We start from the raw sequence: 18,972 nt of genomic DNA, 5'->3' as shown, positions 1-18,972 counted from the left end.
TAGAGAAATCTTGTAAAACTTTTTCAGCTTGGGAAAAAATAGACATTTTTGAATACTCTTTCCAACATTTACAAAGTGTGAAGTAGTATTATTACTGCAGTTAGTTACAGCATGAAAGAATTTCAAGATGTATTTCTGAATTTAAAGGAGTTTCAGCTTAAGTAAATTCCTTTCTTTTGTCTCATGCTTAAATAAAAAGTGCTAGGGCGGAGGTGGTTGCTTTTTTAAAAAAGAGAGAGAAAATAGTTGTACAATGTGAGCTTTATACTAGTTTAAATAATACTGCTTCTTTTCAAGCTACATGAGTTTAAAACACTGTTTCTTTTTCTGATTTCTCTCTCTGCCACGTTTATTAGAGTTCTATTCAAATAACAAGGTAAAAAAAATTATCCAAAGGGGAAGACAGTTTTAACAAAGGGATAAAAATGGCAGATGAGACTTATAAATTTTAAGATTTTCAAAAAACATCTACTTTTCACCATGAGTAGGTATAAAATCAACCTTTAAGTTTCAGAAAATTTGATTGGTGGGAAATATTAAAATTCAGCAGGGACAGAAGAACCTTATAACTGACTAAATTGGAAAGATTAAATGCGTCAAGTCCTACCTTATGAAAACAGTTGTTGAAATCAAAACTTCGGTAAATGCCACTGGTACTACCAGGTTACTAAATGTCATGTGTGTGTGTATGTATCAATACATATGTAATATATATACATACACATATATGTATATGTATACATATATACACATACATATACATATATACATATTTTTAAGAGGCCTAAAGGCAGCACTATTTAGAGGATAAGCTTCCATCAATGCAGGCCTTGATGACTAAGGCAAAAAATAGACATCTTGTTAGAGGTAGACAAGTCCAGTACTGCTCTCTCAATAAACAGAACATAATAAATTGATTGAAATAAAAATACACAAAAAAATCAAGTGCATGATTTGGAAACTCAGACACTTTGGTTACATCATTTCAAGAGATTTTTTTCCCTCCCTTTCATACTATCTGCTAAGACGAGTTACTATTTGGTGTCTACAGTATTGGCCAAAAGAATAAAATAAAATAAAAAATACTGGAATTGCCTACCACTACAAAACATTACTCTCTTACTTAAAAATTATTGAAAAAATGTCATAAATAGCTTTTCAGCTTTCTTCCCAGAAATATGGCACGTTAATTGGACTAGGGATCATGGCATCCATCTTTTTCCATATGTGATACATATCATTTTAACCACTTCTAGAGAATCTAACTGTCATTTTGGCAAAGAACTCCAAATGCCCCAGTCCTTTATGCCTGAGCATCAAGAACTAGGTGATCTTTCTTGCAAAGTTGGATATTGACAGAGTAAGAACATACGGCTATTTTTAAAATCTATAATATTTACAGTATTGCACTTTACTGCACATAATTGCATTTCACTAAAATTAATGCTGCATCAGTATTATGCCGTAGAACCATATGTCCATCTTTTTATGTCAGTCATTTTGTTTCTGAATTCTGTAAAACAGCAAAAAGTCAATTCAAGATTCAAATATTTGCAAAATTATAAAGTCAACCTGTTCCTATGGCACAATGCATCTCAACTAGTTCCGGTAATATGGGGTCAAACTGTGCATTAATATTGTTCCCATAATTCAAGTCACCACTAATGGTTACAGCTTTAGCAATTCAGGTCTTTCTCTCCCCCCCGCCCCACCCCTCTTCAAAGGATGTAGCCATTTGAGAGACACATTTTGTTATTGCTGCTTTTTTTTTTCCTTTTTTTTTTTTCTGGAAAGGAAAGTACTGCCTCTTGCCTCAGATCTGAAATTCCACATTTAAATTCAAACCAGTTCCGCTGCAGCTCTTCAATGATGGAAGATATTCATGGCAGTGAAATAATACTGTTGGCAACAAAGAAATGTCATCTTTAATGGAGACCAGCCCCAAGGATCTTTTGTTTAATATATTTTATGATCTTCAAAATGTGTTTAGTTAGACACATGCACAGGGTAGCAAAACTGACAGCAGAAGATGAGTAATGCTGATGTGATCAATTTTGCCAGGGTCAAAATCCCAAAGTCCCAATGTTCACAGATTAGTATCATTTAGGATTTTTGTTGGGTTCCTCCCGCCCACCACCTCCTTATCTTCCCGAAAGTCTTTGTGAGGGTTTTGCTGTTGTTTGTTTTAGCGTATTTCTTTTTTTCAATAAGACGACTCTCAATTAGTATTGAGGCTGATTTCAGGCCCATCACTGCCTCCTGCTTTTAATTGTACTAAGAGCACCAAGCGCCAGAGAGAAGGAGAGATTCGAGCCTAAATTCTTCAGAACCAAGTGGGGTCCGACGTGAGTGAGGAGCCTTTGGGCTCAGAGCGTGCACTCCTGGGACCTTGAGTCTGTCAAAGCACTCGGTGGGGTCTTTTCAAGAACAAAAAGCCGATGGTTTCGGGAGAGCCCAGACCAGGACATTAGGAATGAAGGGAGAACCAAATGGGGACAGGGGCGAGGGAACGCGAGGGGTCGAGTCCCGGTGCTGCTGGCGCTTGGCAAAGGGGGAGGAGAAAGCGAGAGAGAGAAGAGAAGGGGAGGAGGGCGTTCCAGTCCGTTCCGTGTCACACGTGGCGCGGGGGGTCAGAGCCCCAGGGCCTCGGCGTGTTTCCGGGCCTTGAGCCGCAGGTCGGCGATGCTCGAGTTTTTGCTGTTGCTCTTGGCAGCTGCGGCCACCACGGCGGCAGCGGAGGCTGACTCCGCCAAGGAGGCGATGGGGAGCCCGAAGGGAGGCGGTGGAAACATCAGATAGGGGGCGTGGGCAGCCAGGTGGGGATGCAGGTGAGGGTGAGCGTGGGCCACGCCTTCCAGCTGCAATTGTGCCTGGACCTGGGAGGAGGGAGGAGACGGTGGAGGGGGGATTTGAAGAGGAGAAAGAGTAGACAAACAGATAAGGTTAGGGGAGAGGAACTAAGCTCCCCGCTTCCCACCTCCATCCCATATTCCATCTCTTTCTGCCAGTAGGGTCCCAAGAAAGGAGAGGGAAAGGGAAGAAGTAATAGAATTTCGCAACTGGAAAGGGCCATCTACTTCACCCCACCCCTTTTTTCACCTGAGGAAACTGAGGCCCAGAGTTGAGGTCCCATTCCTCCAAATATCTGGCCACTCGTTTCAGAGAGCCCAGTTGTTTGACTACAGCCGAAGATGCAGTAGAGGATGGGAAAGGGGTTGTTACAATTACTGAAGGAGTGTTATCTTTTGTTTTATCCCTCACCAAAAAAAAAAAAAAAAAAAAAAAAAAAATCTCTATTCTGTTTAGCTTTGGCAGTGGAGATGCAACTTCTCAGGGAAATGCCTCTTCTCTGCCCAGTTGGAGACCTTGCCCTTTATCAGGGGAGCAAAAAGAAACCTTCCCCTCCCCCTGGAGATTGGGGTTTTCCAAGTCCCAAGGCAGAAAAAGAAGGGGTCGCTGCACTCTTATAAATCTGCGTCACACCCTGGCCAGCCTCCAGGTCTCCAGCAAACACCCGTAAAAAGAAATGATGAGGCAGGCAGTAACTGATTCTTCGGGGGCACGAGATGGTAAAAGGCCTCCCTGCTTTACCGCTTGACCTCCAAGGGTGCACGTTCATAATCCTTCCTCAGTCTGAAGGGGAGAGGGCGGGGAGGAAGGGGAGGAACCAATAGTTATGCTCCAGAGAGATGCAACCTAGTAAAAACCAAAAATTCGCTTTATTTGACCCTTTGACATTTCAACCTCATCAGTAGCTGGAGAGTGGCCCCAAGGCAAAAGTCACTACACCGCTCTGCTGGGTTAGTGTCCTCAGCAGACAGATTGTGAGGGCATAGGCCTGAGTCAGCAGGAGTCTGATCTTCGAATTAAAGTTTTACCAGATCTCTAAGGCTGCAACACACCACATCCAAGGGCAATTAGGGGAATAGAATCCCAGTGCCTTTCTCTCCACCACATAGATTATCCCCTGGGCCAGGGAACTGGGTGCTACCTAGCTCGACGGTAAGCCATGTTCTTATTAAAGCTGGAAATTCGGGCTCCAGAGCCAGGGCCAAGGATGGAATGCATAAACTGGGAGGCGAATGACACGAACAATCTCGAGGCACATAAGACGCAAAGCTAAAACGAGAACAGGCTGCCTAAACTTGGTGGGGGAGGTGCAAGGAGGGGAGTAAGAATGGCATAATCTTGAAAACCAGAGTAGAGACAGAGAGACAGGGATAAAAACAGAGACAAAGAGAGACAGAGAGAACTCAAGGTAGGAGGGAGGGAGGATGAAGACATAGCAGTCAACTAATATTTCAAAAATGAACTGCCTACTGGCCTTGGAGCCAGCAAGTGCTAAATGGCATTTTTTTTTCAGGGCTGTTTATTTATACCTTTCTAAAAACTCTTTAACCTTTTATAAGGGACCAATAGTTACTGTTTATTTTGGAGCTTCCTTCACCTCCACAAACACATGGGATTGAACAAACTGATTTCAGTCTCCTTTAGGATCCAAATATAAATCTCAAACCCCGCCCTTTCAAAAAAAAAAACCTGGGCATAATTTCTACCATCTTAAATATTTCATTTTCCTTCGACCAATTTTTTTGCTCCAACCTAGGAGGGGAGAAAATAAAAAGGGGGTGGGGGAGTCACTCTCCTCCATGTTGGGACACTGGGAGCAAAGACTAAATTATTTCCACAAAAAAACTAATTTTGCTTGCACCCACACCTCCTGCAGACTCATTCCCCACATCCCCAAATGTGAAGAGTGGGGGGGGGGAGTGCAGAGCTACACGGTCTATACACACAGTCCCCTCATTCTTTGGCTCCTGAAAGGAGGTCCCAGACCAACCACCTCGCTGTGAAAAGAGGACGCTCAATTATTCAGCGTCGAATTTTCCCCCCAGCTCTAAAAGACTAGTTGTGGTGTAGTTTAGGTGGGGAACCTTTTCTTTTGCTTTTTCAGCTATCTGCTTCAAAGAAACTAAGACCTTAGATTTCAGCCTAGCTCCCAGCCCAAAATCCTGGGGTACAAAGATTTGTCCCCCTTTCTTTTCCCTTATCAATTTATTAGAGGATGAAGAAGCGGGGAGGAAAGGGCCATTCTTGGTTTTGTGTTTGTGCTAGATATTTCAAACTTATTAAATTACACTGTCTTCCGTCTCCCTGATGTGACTCGTTTCCTAGTTTTTTTGCCACCTAGGTTGCTTTCCTCTTGTCTACTTAAATGGTCCTAAGAGCCCAAATTATGCAAGAAGAGCGCACTCTGCTCTGGTTAGATCACTACGCAGTTCAGTGGACCCCCGGCACCTGCATGATTTCACTAGACCAGAGGACTTCACCTCTCCCAGAGCGAAGTCTGGGTGGTGCTAACGCAACGCTATTCTAAGTAAATTGAATCTAAAGAATCTCTTCCAAGACCTGTGCTTTTTGCCTCTTTGAGGAGTAGCAGCAAAGACCTTATTTCTTCAAAGCCTCCGATTGGCCTCCTCACTTCGTCTTCCCCACATGCTTCCATGATTTCTCCTCTGCTTGTGCCTGCAAAGGCGGCTTGGGGGAAGTGGCTCGTGGATGGGTGGGATTTTTTTTTATTTTTGTTGTTTTTAGTTTGGTTTGGGGGTTTTTCTTTCCCCTCCAGAGGTAACTTTTGAAGTTTTATAGCGTGATTTTAATACGTGCCAACTTGTATATAAATGCCACTTGTAAAAAGTGTCTCACTTCCTTTCTTTAGACGGCAAATTGAGAAGGGAGAGGAGGGGGTGACGGGAGGAAAGAGAAGGAAATAGGGAAAGGAAGGGAGAGAACGCAATGAGGCAAAGGTTTAAAAGGAAGAAAAACGAACTACCTGTTGGAAAGGCATTCTCAGGGCTCCCATATTAACGTAAGGGGCTACCCTGCAGGCGTCTAAGTGGCTTGTAGTTCCCAAAATAACGCCTGAAAAAAAAATAGATTCCAGGTCAGCAACTGCCATCTTCTCGGATTCTCTACCCCTTTCTCTCTGGACACATCGACCCCATCACCCCTCCTTGCCCTCCCTGCCCCCAAGCCCTAAATCCTCAGTCCCGAACCTGAGAGTCCTGGAACTGAACCACCCTCAATCACCCACCTTTGTGCATCTGATTCTCTTGCTTTCGGCATTTAGCTCTTCGATTTTGGAACCAGACCTGCAAAAAAGAAACGGACAGGTCCTAAGGGCAAGAGGACAGAACAGAACAACATGAAGAGAGGGGAAATCAACACACACGCACACGCTGAGAGAATGAATGGCTCAACTCTGGAGTTTTATTACCCCTTGGTTTCAAAGAGTTGTAATCTCTGGCTCCAGTTAATCTCAGATCCGTTCTCTGTCCATGGAATCTTCCCCCAATTTACTACATGCCATTGGCTACTTTCTTTTTTCTTTATTACAAAAAAGGCATTGGCCTCGATACTTTAAAAAATAAAGTGAAATAGAGGGGGTAAGGAAGGGGTGACCTTCAGAAAGGTTTATTTGGTTCTGATGACTTTCCCAGACCAGAAAAGTTAAGGTCTTTGGTATCAAGGAGTGAGGACAGAAGAAAACAGCCTCTGCAACACCACAAGAGAAAACAGAGATTACTCAGGGCCAAATCCCATCCAACAAACTTCACTTCCTAACTTTACCTACAGCTTGGCTGCCATCTCTTAGGGTCCGTCTCAACCTTTAAGGATCCAATTTAAGATCAGGTAAGGATTTGAAACGGAGTGTAAACAGCAGTGGAGCAACCCGAGAGCCAAATAAATGGGGGTGGGGGAGGGGCACTAATTCCCCCTCAGTTCTCAACAACTATCCAAAGATCTTCCGATGACTTTTTGATACACTCCTTTTAAAAAAAAAAAAAACATAACGAACTTCATCCAAGTTAGATTTCAGGAGTCATTATGCAAAGAAGAGGAAAATGTCAGTGATGCAATAAAAGTTGGTCTCATTCCAATAACCAAAACTAGTTTTAAAAAACCGCTTTCGATTGCCTTTTTGTTTAATCGGTTCTACATCAGCTTAATCCATATCAAACGGTTGCCCTTTAAAAAAAATTTCCCCCCAAAATTGTAGTTCTGTAAAAGAAAGGCATAGGGTTTGGGGAAGATAGTTAATTTCGCAAATCTGGTCTAAAGATTCTGGAATGATTTCCCGAGGCGCCTTCTCTTTATTCCCCTATCCCCCATCTCCCACTGCCCCACCCCTACTCTTACAAAGCTCAGGGTTGCGGACAAACATTAACTTCCATCGCTGATAAAATCTGAAGTTAAATAAACACCTCCAACCTTTGATGTTCTTACACTTGCCAAGCGATCACACGGTTAATTAAAACTAACTGCACTTCCTACAGCAGCTTTCCCCTTCAAGCTTTCTTCAATTGCCTTAATGATGGTCATTTACAACGGAGTAATTAGTGCAAAGAAAGGCTTCCGAAGGCATTAATTACCCAGGGTACTTCAGTGCCTTGCTGGGCTTAAAGTGCTCTTTCTGCCCTCCCTTTCTGACCCGCCGGAACACTAACTGATCTCCCGAATAATACTAAGCCGTCCCCACCTCAGTTAAACCTCAGCAAATCTTGAACTATTTAGAAGACTACAGTCTGACTAAAAACAGTAACTTGAACTTTTCATTCGTTGGACTTTTATACCGTTGTCTCAATCTACAATGAGGCGTGTGCCTTGGAAAGACCTACCGGCTAGTCTGAACACAGTAGAGACATTTTCCCCCTAGGGTTCTATGAACTACAAGGAAAGTTTTTACTATGCTATCTAACAACTACATCCCAATTTTTTTATCCCGTCGCACATTACTCATCTTTACAAAATATCAGGTTTTTGTTGTTTTTTTTTAAGTTTCCCTTTTCTAGGTGATTATTATATGAAATTCGTCCTCAGCTAATGCATTTTTAATGGATTTTGGAATGAGGTGGGAGGGGGAGGAGAGAGAAGCAACATTCGAACAACTTCTGCAATTTTCAAAATCAGGGCCATATTTAAACCTAGAAGGCAAAGCTCACTTTCCCATCAGCCAAAGGAAAAAAAAATAAGATTATGGGAAATAAAAGTGATGAATTAGCCACTGCGTTAAGCGATAATAAATCAGGCTTGGTGTGATTCACGATCAATTCCAATTAGTCATGAATATGCTAAGTAAAGCACAGTACACTGGTTTAGACAGTTATTTCTTCATTAAGGACCACTCAGTGATTTCTTTCACAAATGCTCTAATCTGATTTCCTTTTGATTTCCATTAGAGACAGTGAATAATGACATTTAATTTAGCCCTGCACCATAAACCCAAAGATATTTGTTGTAATTGAATTACCGCCTGCTCCTCACTATGGTCTCATAACTTTCAATTATAACCCTGACAGCTGGGTGATATGAGTTTCCAGTACAACACTAAAAATAAAAGGTTAATAAGGACCAGCTACCATAGGAGCCTCAATTTATTTACAGCAAATTTCCACACTAAATTGAAACTATATCCTTTAACAACAAGGGACAGGCTGTACAGAAAAGGATTATAAAACAATTCAGATAGTATTAAAATATAGCCCTTTTTTTCTTCCCATCATTGGTTTCTGCCCTCCCCTAAGCCCCCCCAACTATTTCAGCATTCAATATATATTTCAATTAATGAATGTTATGAGCACTTTCTGCCTTTTCCTCTTCCTTATTATGTGATTCTTCTACGGTCAACATACAACAATTATTCTTTTATATTTCCATGTATTTTTTATTTACAGTAGTTAATTTTAAATTCACACCTGAATCAATAGCTACACATCCCCCCCTTTTTATTTTAGGGTTTTTCAAGACCTGTAAGGACTTGAGGAACCAATTTTCTGTAACTATGAACATCCTGTTAAGGTTCTGCTCAGTAATAAACTACTGAAAGAAAGAGTGCAGAATTAAATTACAAGTAATTTATTTTTATAGAAACAGTACATCAAGGCCTGGAAGATATTACAGATCCCAAGCAGAAGATACTGGGAGATGACATAAAAGTTGATGTCCCCTTCAGCAAAAGTTTAATCTTTTCATTAATTTATATGGTGCTGTTAGATCAATCTTTCCTGAGAATATAGGCCAGCATGTATGTCCCATCCCTCAGACTGTTCTCTTCCTCCCACTCCTTGCACTATCCCTCTGAAAAGGTCCCTTGCTAGGACATATATTCTATAAGGGATCTTTTCCCTACTTGTTTTTATACAGGATTATTTTAACCAGCGCAGAGAAAAGCCAGCAGCACTAGCTCAGAAAAATGCCTGGAGGAACGATTTATTTAAGCTGGATGTGCCACTTATGCAGATAACTCTTGAAAAGATGGGAGGGAGGATGGGCTAGAATGAGATTGGGAAGGGACACAAGACTTCTTTTGGGAGATACTCAATATTTCTTTTAAATTCCTACTTATAAGGACATCTTATTTTCTTTCAAAAGGTGAGGTAGAAGACATTATTTGCATATAAAGGACAAATAACAAGCTATAGACTGAATAGACACTCTTGGAAAGTTCCTTTGCCCATTCTGGATCCTACAACATAGACTGATCTGATTTAATTTCCTTTTATTTGAAACTTGTCCCCAGGTTTTGTATGCTTTCTTTGGCCCCCTTCCTTCCCCATCCTTCAGTTTTCCCTCAGGAAAATGAGAGACAAAGCGAAAGGCAGATTTTAACCTTCAGGAGCAACAATTCAAATAAAGTGCATTCAAAACCAGAATCGTCTTTTCCTAAATTAAACAATGCAAAAAATATCCGATTTGCCTTTACTAATGCTGGTGAAAATGTAACATGACTGATACTGTGATAAGTACCTTTACAAAAACATACATATATTTCCACACACCAGATGGGGTGATATGAATTCATGCGCCTGCTCTGGGAGTCAGATGGGGACCCTTCTACTCCCCACCCCGACTCTGGATAATCCGGTCCCAAAGAGACCAGACAAGCTTGCTATTCAATATGCCAAGTATTTTCTGCTACTACATGACACCCCAGTGGAGTGGATAAGGGGACAGAAGAACAGAGAGAAGAAAGAAGAAAGGGGAGGAGAGAGAGAGAGAGAGAGAGAGAGAGAGAGAGAGAGAGAGAGAGAGAGAGAGAGAGATTGAGATTATAATAAGGAGTTGTGGAGTAAAAGAATCCTTGGCAATCAAAAGAGTGAAGGGGAGATGAGTGTGAGCCCTGTCTTATCCTGGGTAAGTATCCATTTACACATCATTTCTCCTCACCCCAGCCCACTCCATGTTGTTTTCTACCTCCAAAATTCAGGCCAAACATTAGCACCCCACAAAGCAAACCAGGAGGGAAGAGGAAAGGGGTAAAATAATACATACATACATACATAGATGGATAGACAGACACACGCGTGCACACACACACACACACACACACACACACACACACACTCCAGGTCAGAGCTTCCAAAGTCCTGACCCTTCTGCAACCAGGGAGGGTGAATGGACTGGGGAATGACAGGAGGAAGAGCTCTCCAAGCTGTTGGAAAGCAGCCCAGGTGAGAAAGCATTCCCTGAAACCCATATGACTTACCTGCACCCTAGCTTCAGAGAGTCCCAACCTCTGACTCAGCTCCTCCCTCATAAAGGCATCTGGATAGTGAGTCTCATCAAAAAGTCTTTCCAACTCATTCAGCTGCTCTAAGGTGAAATTGGTTCGGCTTCTTCTCTGCTTCAGCTTGGTCTGTCCATCCTCGTCTTCAGATTTCACATCTTCTCTCTTCTCTTTGCACTCGTAGATCCCTGCCAGAAGGGAGGTGGGGGAGGGGGAATATAAAGCTTTTTTTTCCCCTCAATGTTTCAAAAAGTTCTTTCTCTGTGGAAACATCCCCCACCACTACCACCACCACCACTGCACCACTCTCCTGCTCATTATTACACCTACTCTATTTATTCTCCAAATTCCTAATATTTTTTTCTGGAAGAATGGGGGAGGGGGAGGAAAGGAGGTAGGCTTTGTCTACAAAAGTGGATTACTAAGGCAATTAGCTAAAACTTATCAGGAACCGAAAAGAATCAAGTAGGTTATCTAGTTCAGTCTCCTCATTTCACAGACAAGGAAATAGAAGCTCTGTGAGATGTCATGACTTGCACACAACTGATATGTCATACAAGGAAAGGAGCTGGGGAAATGGCACTTTTGCAATGATCTGTATGTTACAGATGAAAGTCTTTGGCTTAAATATTTATACAATTTCCTAATTTTCCATTTTGCAATTGCAAATATCAGCTAAGATATGTGTATGTACATATGTGTGTTTTGCATAGAATTTTCAATAGCCAGTGTGTCATGGAGGATAGAGCTGAGTTCTGAGTCAGAAAGCCCTGGATTCAAGTCTCACCTCACACATCCACTGAGCAAATCCCTTAACCTCTCAGTGCTCCCAAAAAACTCTAAGACTCCAAGTTGCAGAGATGGTACTTCTTTGCACTAGTACAGGAATTCCCTCCCAAACAGCTCTCTACACCCATAAAATCACAATTCAGTCAAAAACAAACATATTTAAAGGGGGATACAGTGATAGACATAATTTCCCAAAGCAGTCTTAGATTATTCCTAAGTCAGAGAAAAGGAGGTGGCAGTCAAGATCCTGAGACCTACAAGCCTAAAGCAATGAAGAAAAAAAAACAATTTGGGAAAACCATCTGCAACCAATTGCAGCCTAAAAAAACATAGACTCATGCACAGACTCAAAGACACTAAACTGGGAGCTGCACCTTTGGGGGATGCTGAGAGCTATTTATTCACTGTTCTAACTGAATTTACCTTTCTATAGGGTTCTAACCCATTTTAAAGAATTCTTACAAAGAAATCTCTAAAGTAGGAACATTCCCCCTCCACTGATCTGTGAGTTGGTTATATAAATTTAGGCTTTGTTTTGTTTTCTCTCTTCTCATATATTCCCCCCATATACCAGTGTACCAAGAAATATACTTTCCTGTATCCAAAAAACTGTGTATGCTTATCTCTTAGTAGAGAACTAAGAACTGAGTAACTTTTTCGTATTTATGCATTTTGCTTAGGATTTATTTCCCATCCCCTGTAAAATCCATTGCATAAGTTTCAAAAGCACATCAGACTCACTTTTAAAATGCAAGGAAAAAAGCACCATGTGAGAAAGATGCCAGCTATATATACAAGTGTGTGATAAGTGTGTAATAGCTTTTCTCTCCTAAGTCTTTAGTCTGATGACAGGGCGCCACATTTCATTAAGAAAATGCCCACTAAAACAATGTTAGAAGCCAGGAGCAAAAAAAAGATTCATCCTTTTGCTTCCAACTGAGCATCCCCGTGATTGTCTTTGATTTGAAAGGATAATCCCCACAGCTTCAGAAGGTCAAGTTTCTCACCTGCAGCTCTAAGTTCCACTCTTTTCTAGAAAGCATTAAAAATTTGGGACAAATTGGACTAGAAGAGTCCTCAAGGGACTCCAGTATCCAATCTCTCCAAGGAAAAGAAAAATATGGGAACATAGGCGCGCGTGCGAGCGCGGACACACACACACACACATACACACACACTGATTTGGATGATGCCTTTCCCTGGAATTTCTCTAGGTTGCTTTCCATGGGAATTGATCATCAATGATCAATAAAAAATCTCAAAGGAACCTCTTTAAAGGATTACATTTTAAAGCAATATAACATTTATTGTCAATAATAATGGGAACGATGTTCCTGGAGAAGTGAGGGTGGAGTGGAAGAGCTCCTGGGAAGTTATTCTTCTTTCAGTTTTGATTTCAATAATCTCAGAACCCCAAAATGTGAGGCCCAGCAGGAGAATTCAACTCCAGAGGTCATCAAGTGACCCTAACATGAGCTTTTCAGAAAACTAATCCAGTCTCCACCAAGCCTTGAAGACCTAGGACATCCCAGAATCTATCCCAATCCAGCTGTACCCTGGGTCCCAAGACCCTCTCACACAATCGAGTTATGCAAATAAATGGGTGTTCTTCACACACCACTCTTGAAATTAATTATGGAAATGATCCTTCTTTTCTTCCTTCTTTCCTTCCTTCCTCCTTCACTTGTTCATTTCCTTCCTTCCTTCTTTCCTTTAAATTGGTGCTTGATGTACCAATTTAACTCTGAAATTTGCTTTGCTGTTTGCTATCTTTGGCAGATAGGAGGGAGATAGGCTGGAAGAAGGGGAGAATCAATTGGCCAATTCCTTCTGCAGAATCACTGGGGAATGATTGGGAAGAACGACCAATATAAAGATTTGAAATTAGAATTAACTCCTTGATGAATTTAAATAGCCAATCATGTCTCTATTAAAGAAAACCCCTCTGTTTATTAATTCAAATTGATCTGTGTCTATATAGGGAAATACACAGAGTCATGCACGTTCCTCTTGCCAACAGTCGGCATGACTATTTTCTATAATTCCAAGACACTGGAAGGGACAAAATAAAGGCTTTAGAAAGATATACAGATCTTTTAAATGGTTCAGAAACTTTAGGGATTCACTTTGAGATTTAAATAAATAGAAACAAAACTGTCTTAATGATAATACATCCCATAGAAGACATGGCTATGAACCTCACCTTTTCTTCCCTTTAAGCAGAGAAATACAAATAAATGGATTTGTTGTCCTCTGCTTCTTTTCTTTTTAAAATTTAAAACCAATCTATAAATAGCAGTTTAAAAACGTGTTACTGCTCAAAAATTGCTCGGAATTTATCTTTGTGATTAAAAAAAGATAAAAGCGATCCATTCTTTGTGAACACACCTGTTTAGCTCAAAAGACACTTTCTCAAACTTGCATTTTTTTTCCCAGCTTCCAAACCTCTTTCCCTCTCCCCCCTTCAGAATAACATTTTTTGAATAGATAGGATTAGAGAAAGTAAAGGTGAAACTAATTTGACCACGGTCTTGCAAGGTGAAAAAGACAGGACTGGGATGCCCTGGATCTGATAAATTTAAGGTTTGATGACATTATTTGATTCCATGATTTTAGCTTCTTCAGGCCCAAGGAGTTTACGCAAATATACACAGAGAGAAGACATCCCAACTGCTGTAATCCCCTTAAATCAGCCACCTGCACTTAATGCAGCCTAGTCTTTTCCAAGGAGTCTTAAAGATCTAAATTTCCAACGTGAAAGCCTCCGGGTCCAAAGTAGAAAGTTTTCTACTAGAAGAAAGAGCATCCTGATGTCCAGCAAAGCGGAAGACCCGATCTTATGAGTTTGTTTTTAATCCTCCCAAGCTAAGCAATGTACCCTACATCTCTTAGCTATCTAGAATGTACACGGAGAGTTTAAGAAAAATCGTCATTGTCGCTATGGATCTAGCACACTTAAGAAATGTGCGTGTACCTTATGCATGTCGTTGTATATGTTAGGCTAAACTCATAGGGATGGACTCCCTAGGACTCATACACGCACACAAGCAGACACAGACCCCAGGCTCAACCACGAACTGACCACCCCACGGTAAATCGAATTTTTATGCCAGATAAACGCTTGCTCTTCATTCAGCAACAACAAAGTTTTGATTTTAAATATCAAATGAAAAGCCCACTAAAAAATCAAATCTACATTTTCTACTCTCACTTGTTTCCCCTCTTTTTTCCTTGTTTCTCTCCCCTCTTTTCCCTGTCTCCATCACTCCTGCCTCACAGTCCCCCTCTCCCTCTTTCATTTCTTCCTTTCAAAAAAGACGTGCAATTGATTGGCTTGTTCTTTCAGCGGGAGCCGCGGACTTAAATTAATAGAGTTTAACATCTAATTTAAAGCAATCTGTGGAGCTCCGGGGCCTCCCCGCCCGTGGAAAGAGGGGAAGGAGAGCACAAGAAGCAGGCTTCCCGAAGAGGCGCGGGCGGCAGGGGGTCCGGTGGCGCGGGCTCTGGCTCGCTCGCTTACCTTCCGCAGCCCTGCCCGTGCTGAACTCCTTCAGTTTGTCTTTGTCACTCTCTACATGGTCTTTGAAAAGATGCACTGGGCAATGGTTGCTGCTCTCAGTAATGTCCTGAAGGTTAGAATCGGAGTTTCCCAGCTCCCGAGATCGAGCCAACCCACTCTCCAAAACTTCCCTGTATGTGATAGTCTCCTTCTTGCTGCCGCTGCCGCCGCCGCTGCTGCTGCCCTCTTTGCTTTTCTGGTCAAAAGATTTCGATACAAAAGCTGTAAGTTCTTCCATGGCTACCCGGTGATCTTATCCACAGAGATTCACTTGTTTTCAGTAGGAGATCTGGCTGTCCTCCGCACGCTTTTTTTGCACGTAGAAGATGGGCTGTATAGGGTTAGATCACTCCTGCTGTTATTTATGCCTTTCAATTTGAGATCACACTATTTATACATGGCTACCTCAGCCCAACCCCCAGCTCTCCCTGTCTCCAGCAATTACTGACTACTCCACAGTCGCAGGCGGACTCCTAGCAGCTATCTCTCCCCCACCTCCAGTCCAGCAATTGGCTTTCTTTTCATTTCATCACTGTTTGGCATCTTTGCACCTTGGTGAAGGGGGGTAAAGATCAAAATTTTTAAAGGGGAGAGCAAGAGCGAACCAAACAGGTATCTGCATTCTATAAATGGGTTGCAGAAATGAAAGTCATTGGAAGACTTTATTGATTGTAAGGAGGTCCTTGCTAGCCAGCACTGTGAGTAAAACGTATCTAGTTAATAGAATACGTCTTTCAGAATGTCTTCTTGCGATGTAATTTATAGATGCCGAGGGAGCAAGGAAAAGGATGCGCAATAAAAGAGATAATTAATAAAAAGTTGGAGATGAGGATTTTATTGCGATCCTGGCGATCCAGCGTGGTTTGTGGGGTGTGTGTGTGTGTGTGTGTGTGTGTGTGTGTGTGTGCTGTGGGGGCGGGGGTGTTTAATTGTCAAATTGGTCAATGACCAAAATGTGGTGGAAAGGGAGCACCAATTTCTAAATGAACCTTGATTATCGGTTATGAAAGTTTCTGGGACTCTGAGGTCCTGATTGCTGTACCTCTAAGCAGAGTCATCTAGGAGGCATTGCAGGCATTACAGAATCTGGTTTGTGGCTACTGTGTTCTCACCCAGAGATGTTGCCTGGGAAATTTAAGATTTTAAAATGTGTTTTAATAACGTATCGCAAACCAAGTCTGCTGGGTCTTAGTAAGGACTGTTTTGTAAACATGCGCCCCATTGGCAAAGACCGTAATGGTTTTATATGTATGGATTTTAAGTAAGTCGAACAGATGCTGTCATCTCTAGGACAAGGTTGTCAATAATTCGTCTGTGTAGTTTACTGTGGGGTAGCAGCATTTTGGCTTTGCCACGATTCTCTTTTCTGCTTGTGATTTTTCCACCATGTGCTTTGGGATAACCGCTTGTCTAAATTGAAACGTGAAATTAATTTTCAAATCCTGGAAACCGAGTATGTCATTCCATACTGCAAAATTCCATCCGCAAATAAAGTTGAATTCTCTTTCCCTCCCTCCTTTTCTCTTTCTCTTCCCCTCCCCCTTTGGAGTTGAGACAAAGGCTTTTCACATTGGAGGGAATTTTGCGGTTATCGATGGGAGCTCATTTTGCATTTTCTTATGTCAATTCCTCGTCTACAACATTAGTTAATCAGACCACATAATCATGCCCACCCTCGGCTCTGTGAATTTTATCCAAATGAGGTCTCCCTGCCCGAGCCAGGGACTATTGTTTCCTTACCAGGAAAGTGCACGATCACTCCGGGAATTCGCGGAGCTCCACAACCATCAGACTAGTGATGTCTGATGCACTCGGTGGTGCTCACCCCTCCTGAGTGTATACACCTGCACGGGAGGAGAAGGGGAATTCGAGGAAACAATTAATAAGGCTTCCTCGGCTCCCGCCCCCACCCCCTAAGGAGCAATGCTCGGGCGTGGAATTCTTAAAGTTCTCTGGAGGTTATACAGAGCTATCGTTGGGACCTTGGGCTGCGAATCTCCCGGGCGCCGCTAAGCTGAGAGATTTTTCGGCTCTGCTTCGTCCCCCTCGACTTCAAAAGCTACAGACGAGGAAGCCCTCACAACTTAACAAACAGGTCTTTGTCATCGTAGCCCTCTAATCAAAGCTAAAGCTCTTAGATATCACACAGAATTACAAATATCGCCCTCATTCATAATGCATACCAGAGCCTTATTGTAGGTCCGCGGGTATAAATAAAAACGCATCCTCAATAGGGTGGAGGGCACACGCGCAAGCGGGGAGGTGGGGCGGGGGTGGCTGGAGGGTGTGGAGCGTTTACGTCTGGGATCTGAAACTGCTTGGGCTTACCCGGGGACCCGAATTGGAAGATTTGTATTCCCCACCCCACCCCCTCCCGGGCCTATTCTCCACCCCTCCCCCCACCCCCATCCCCCCCAGTCGCTACCCCATACCCAGGTCCCCTACAGTCCACCTCTCTCCAGCCCACACCTACCAGCATTCACACAGACCCACTCTTGGGAATCTGAAATTGAATTCTCTCCTTTCTAGAACAGAGGTTGGGCTCAGGTAGAGAGAAGGAGAAAGAAGGAAAGACAGAATGGGAAAGGGGGGAGAACGGCAGAAAGAAAGAAAAGGAGAGGGAGGGGGGAGAGAGAGAGGGGGGAGAGAGAGGGAGAGAGAGAGAGAGGGAGAGAGAGAGAGAGAGAGAGAGAGAGAGAGAGAGAGGAGAAGAGAAGAGAAGAGAAGAGAAGAGAAGAGAAGAGAAGAGAAGAGAAGAGAAGAGAAGAGAAGAGAAGAGAAGAGAAGAGAAGAGAAGAGAAGAGAAGCCCCAAAAGTTCAGACAACTCAGGTTACATACCAACTTTCTCCAGCAGGATCTCTCTGGGGGGAAAAAAGTTTTGAAAAACATTGTTCCTCATCATTCATTATCAATGGAATATTTCCTCTCTTGAACCTCCTTAACCCAAAACCTTTCTCGATTCTTCCTTTTCTTTCAGTTAAGGTCAAAAGGAAAATACTTCCCTAGAGGACTATGGGGACAATTCCCAAAACTTTATGTTCACAAACCCCGTTCCAGTTTCCCCAGATTAAACCTTCATCTCAATTTCTCACCTCGTTCCATCTTCTACCAACCTAACTTGCACTTGGATAACTGCTTTTCTTGCTCGTGCTACAAAGTGGAAGAAAGGTTACAGTGGTGGCTGTGGAGTCACAAGTCGTGGCTCCCAACCCATAGAGACCCGAAGTGGTCTTTCCCCCCCTTAGTCCCACATCTGGTTGCAAGGCCTGAGAGAGATGCGTCTTGATCCTACGAGGACACCCAAGAGCTCAACTCTACTGGGAGTCCCGCCCCATTCAGGATTTTTTATCTCAGCTATGGAAGGAAGAAAAAGTCTTTCAGAAGTCAAACTAAGTTCCTTCAAAAATCATTTTTTTTAATAGAAAAAGAACGACCCAGTTATGGTGGAGAACTGCTAGAACCTCTCAGGGGAAAAGAAAACAACCCTAATTCTGTATATAAGGAGTCACTTATTATTTCTGGCAAATCTAACCCTTTTCATCGAAACATTAACCATTCATTTATTCGTTCAAGTCGTTCTGGATTGTTCAGCGACTTCGCACCTTTTCCTTCTTTGAGTGTCACACAACTCTAAAACTGAACTTTATCAATTGTCAGAAAGGTGGAAGTTTCTCTTTCCGTCCTTCTTTCCTCCTTTCCTTCTTCTTTCCGTCCTCTCTTTCTTTCTTTCTTTCTTTCTGAATTTGCATCAACTACAGTGGCCTCTGCCCTCCCTCTTGCTGTCTATGCTCTCATATGCACTCACAAAATAGGAACACAGGAAATGTTTTATATTTTAGCCAGGAACGGAGACCTCCCTCCCACACACATTTTCTCGGTTTAAGGCATTTAAGCATTGCTGAAATATGTACATTATGCAATTCTGTATTTACATTTTGCCATACGTAGGCTTTATGGGTCTGGGATTATATACTACTCTCAGGCTAGTCGAAAGGTTTGCTGCAGAATGGACGATTGTTCTAGTTTTATAGATGCCTTGTTGAAAAGGAAAGGAGA

The 18,972-nt window shown here is 42.3% G+C and overlaps 1 protein-coding gene across 2 annotated transcripts; it reads right to left on the bottom strand.

The window, feature by feature from the left end:
- Window positions 1-1,786: 1,786 nt before the first annotated feature.
- Window positions 1,787-15,365, bottom strand: SHOX (short stature homeobox). Of its 2 annotated transcripts, none has more exons than XM_036747498.1 (5): window positions 14,877-15,365; window positions 10,547-10,755; window positions 6,095-6,152; window positions 5,834-5,922; window positions 1,787-2,876 (listed from the first exon to the last, which is right to left on the bottom strand). In XM_036747498.1, the coding sequence occupies exons 1-5, from the start codon at window positions 15,151-15,153 to the stop codon at window positions 2,631-2,633; spliced, it is 879 nt and encodes a 292-aa protein (XP_036603393.1). In that variant the 5' UTR covers window positions 15,154-15,365; the 3' UTR covers window positions 1,787-2,630. The 2 variants fall into 2 exon arrangements, with proteins under 2 accessions (XP_036603393.1, XP_036603392.1); XM_036747497.1 differs by having other exon boundaries at window positions 2,631-2,876; window positions 5,831-5,922; window positions 14,877-15,153.
- Between the last annotated feature and the right edge of the window lie 3,607 nt (window positions 15,366-18,972).

This window comes from Trichosurus vulpecula, chromosome 2 (assembly GCF_011100635.1).
Source record: "Trichosurus vulpecula isolate mTriVul1 chromosome 2, mTriVul1.pri, whole genome shotgun sequence".
Lineage (NCBI taxonomy): Eukaryota > Metazoa > Chordata > Mammalia > Diprotodontia > Phalangeridae > Trichosurus > Trichosurus vulpecula.
Note: the sequence above shows the minus strand (reverse complement) of the source record. Positions and strands in the feature narration are given on the sequence as shown.

Excerpts from the sequence above, each read along its gene's own strand:
- SHOX (XM_036747497.1), bottom strand. The coding sequence starts at position 15,153 with ATGGAAGAACTTACAGCTTTTGTATCGAAATCTTTTGACCAGAAAAGC. Across the intron at positions 5,923-6,094 it reads AGAGAATCAGATGCACAAAG|GCGTTATTTTGGGAACTACA; the intron begins GTGGGTGATTGA and ends TTTTTTTTTCAG. Across the intron at positions 2,877-5,830 it reads GAATGCCTTTCCAACAGGTA|GTCCAGGCACAATTGCAGCT; the intron begins GTTCGTTTTTCT and ends CCCTCCTCCCAG.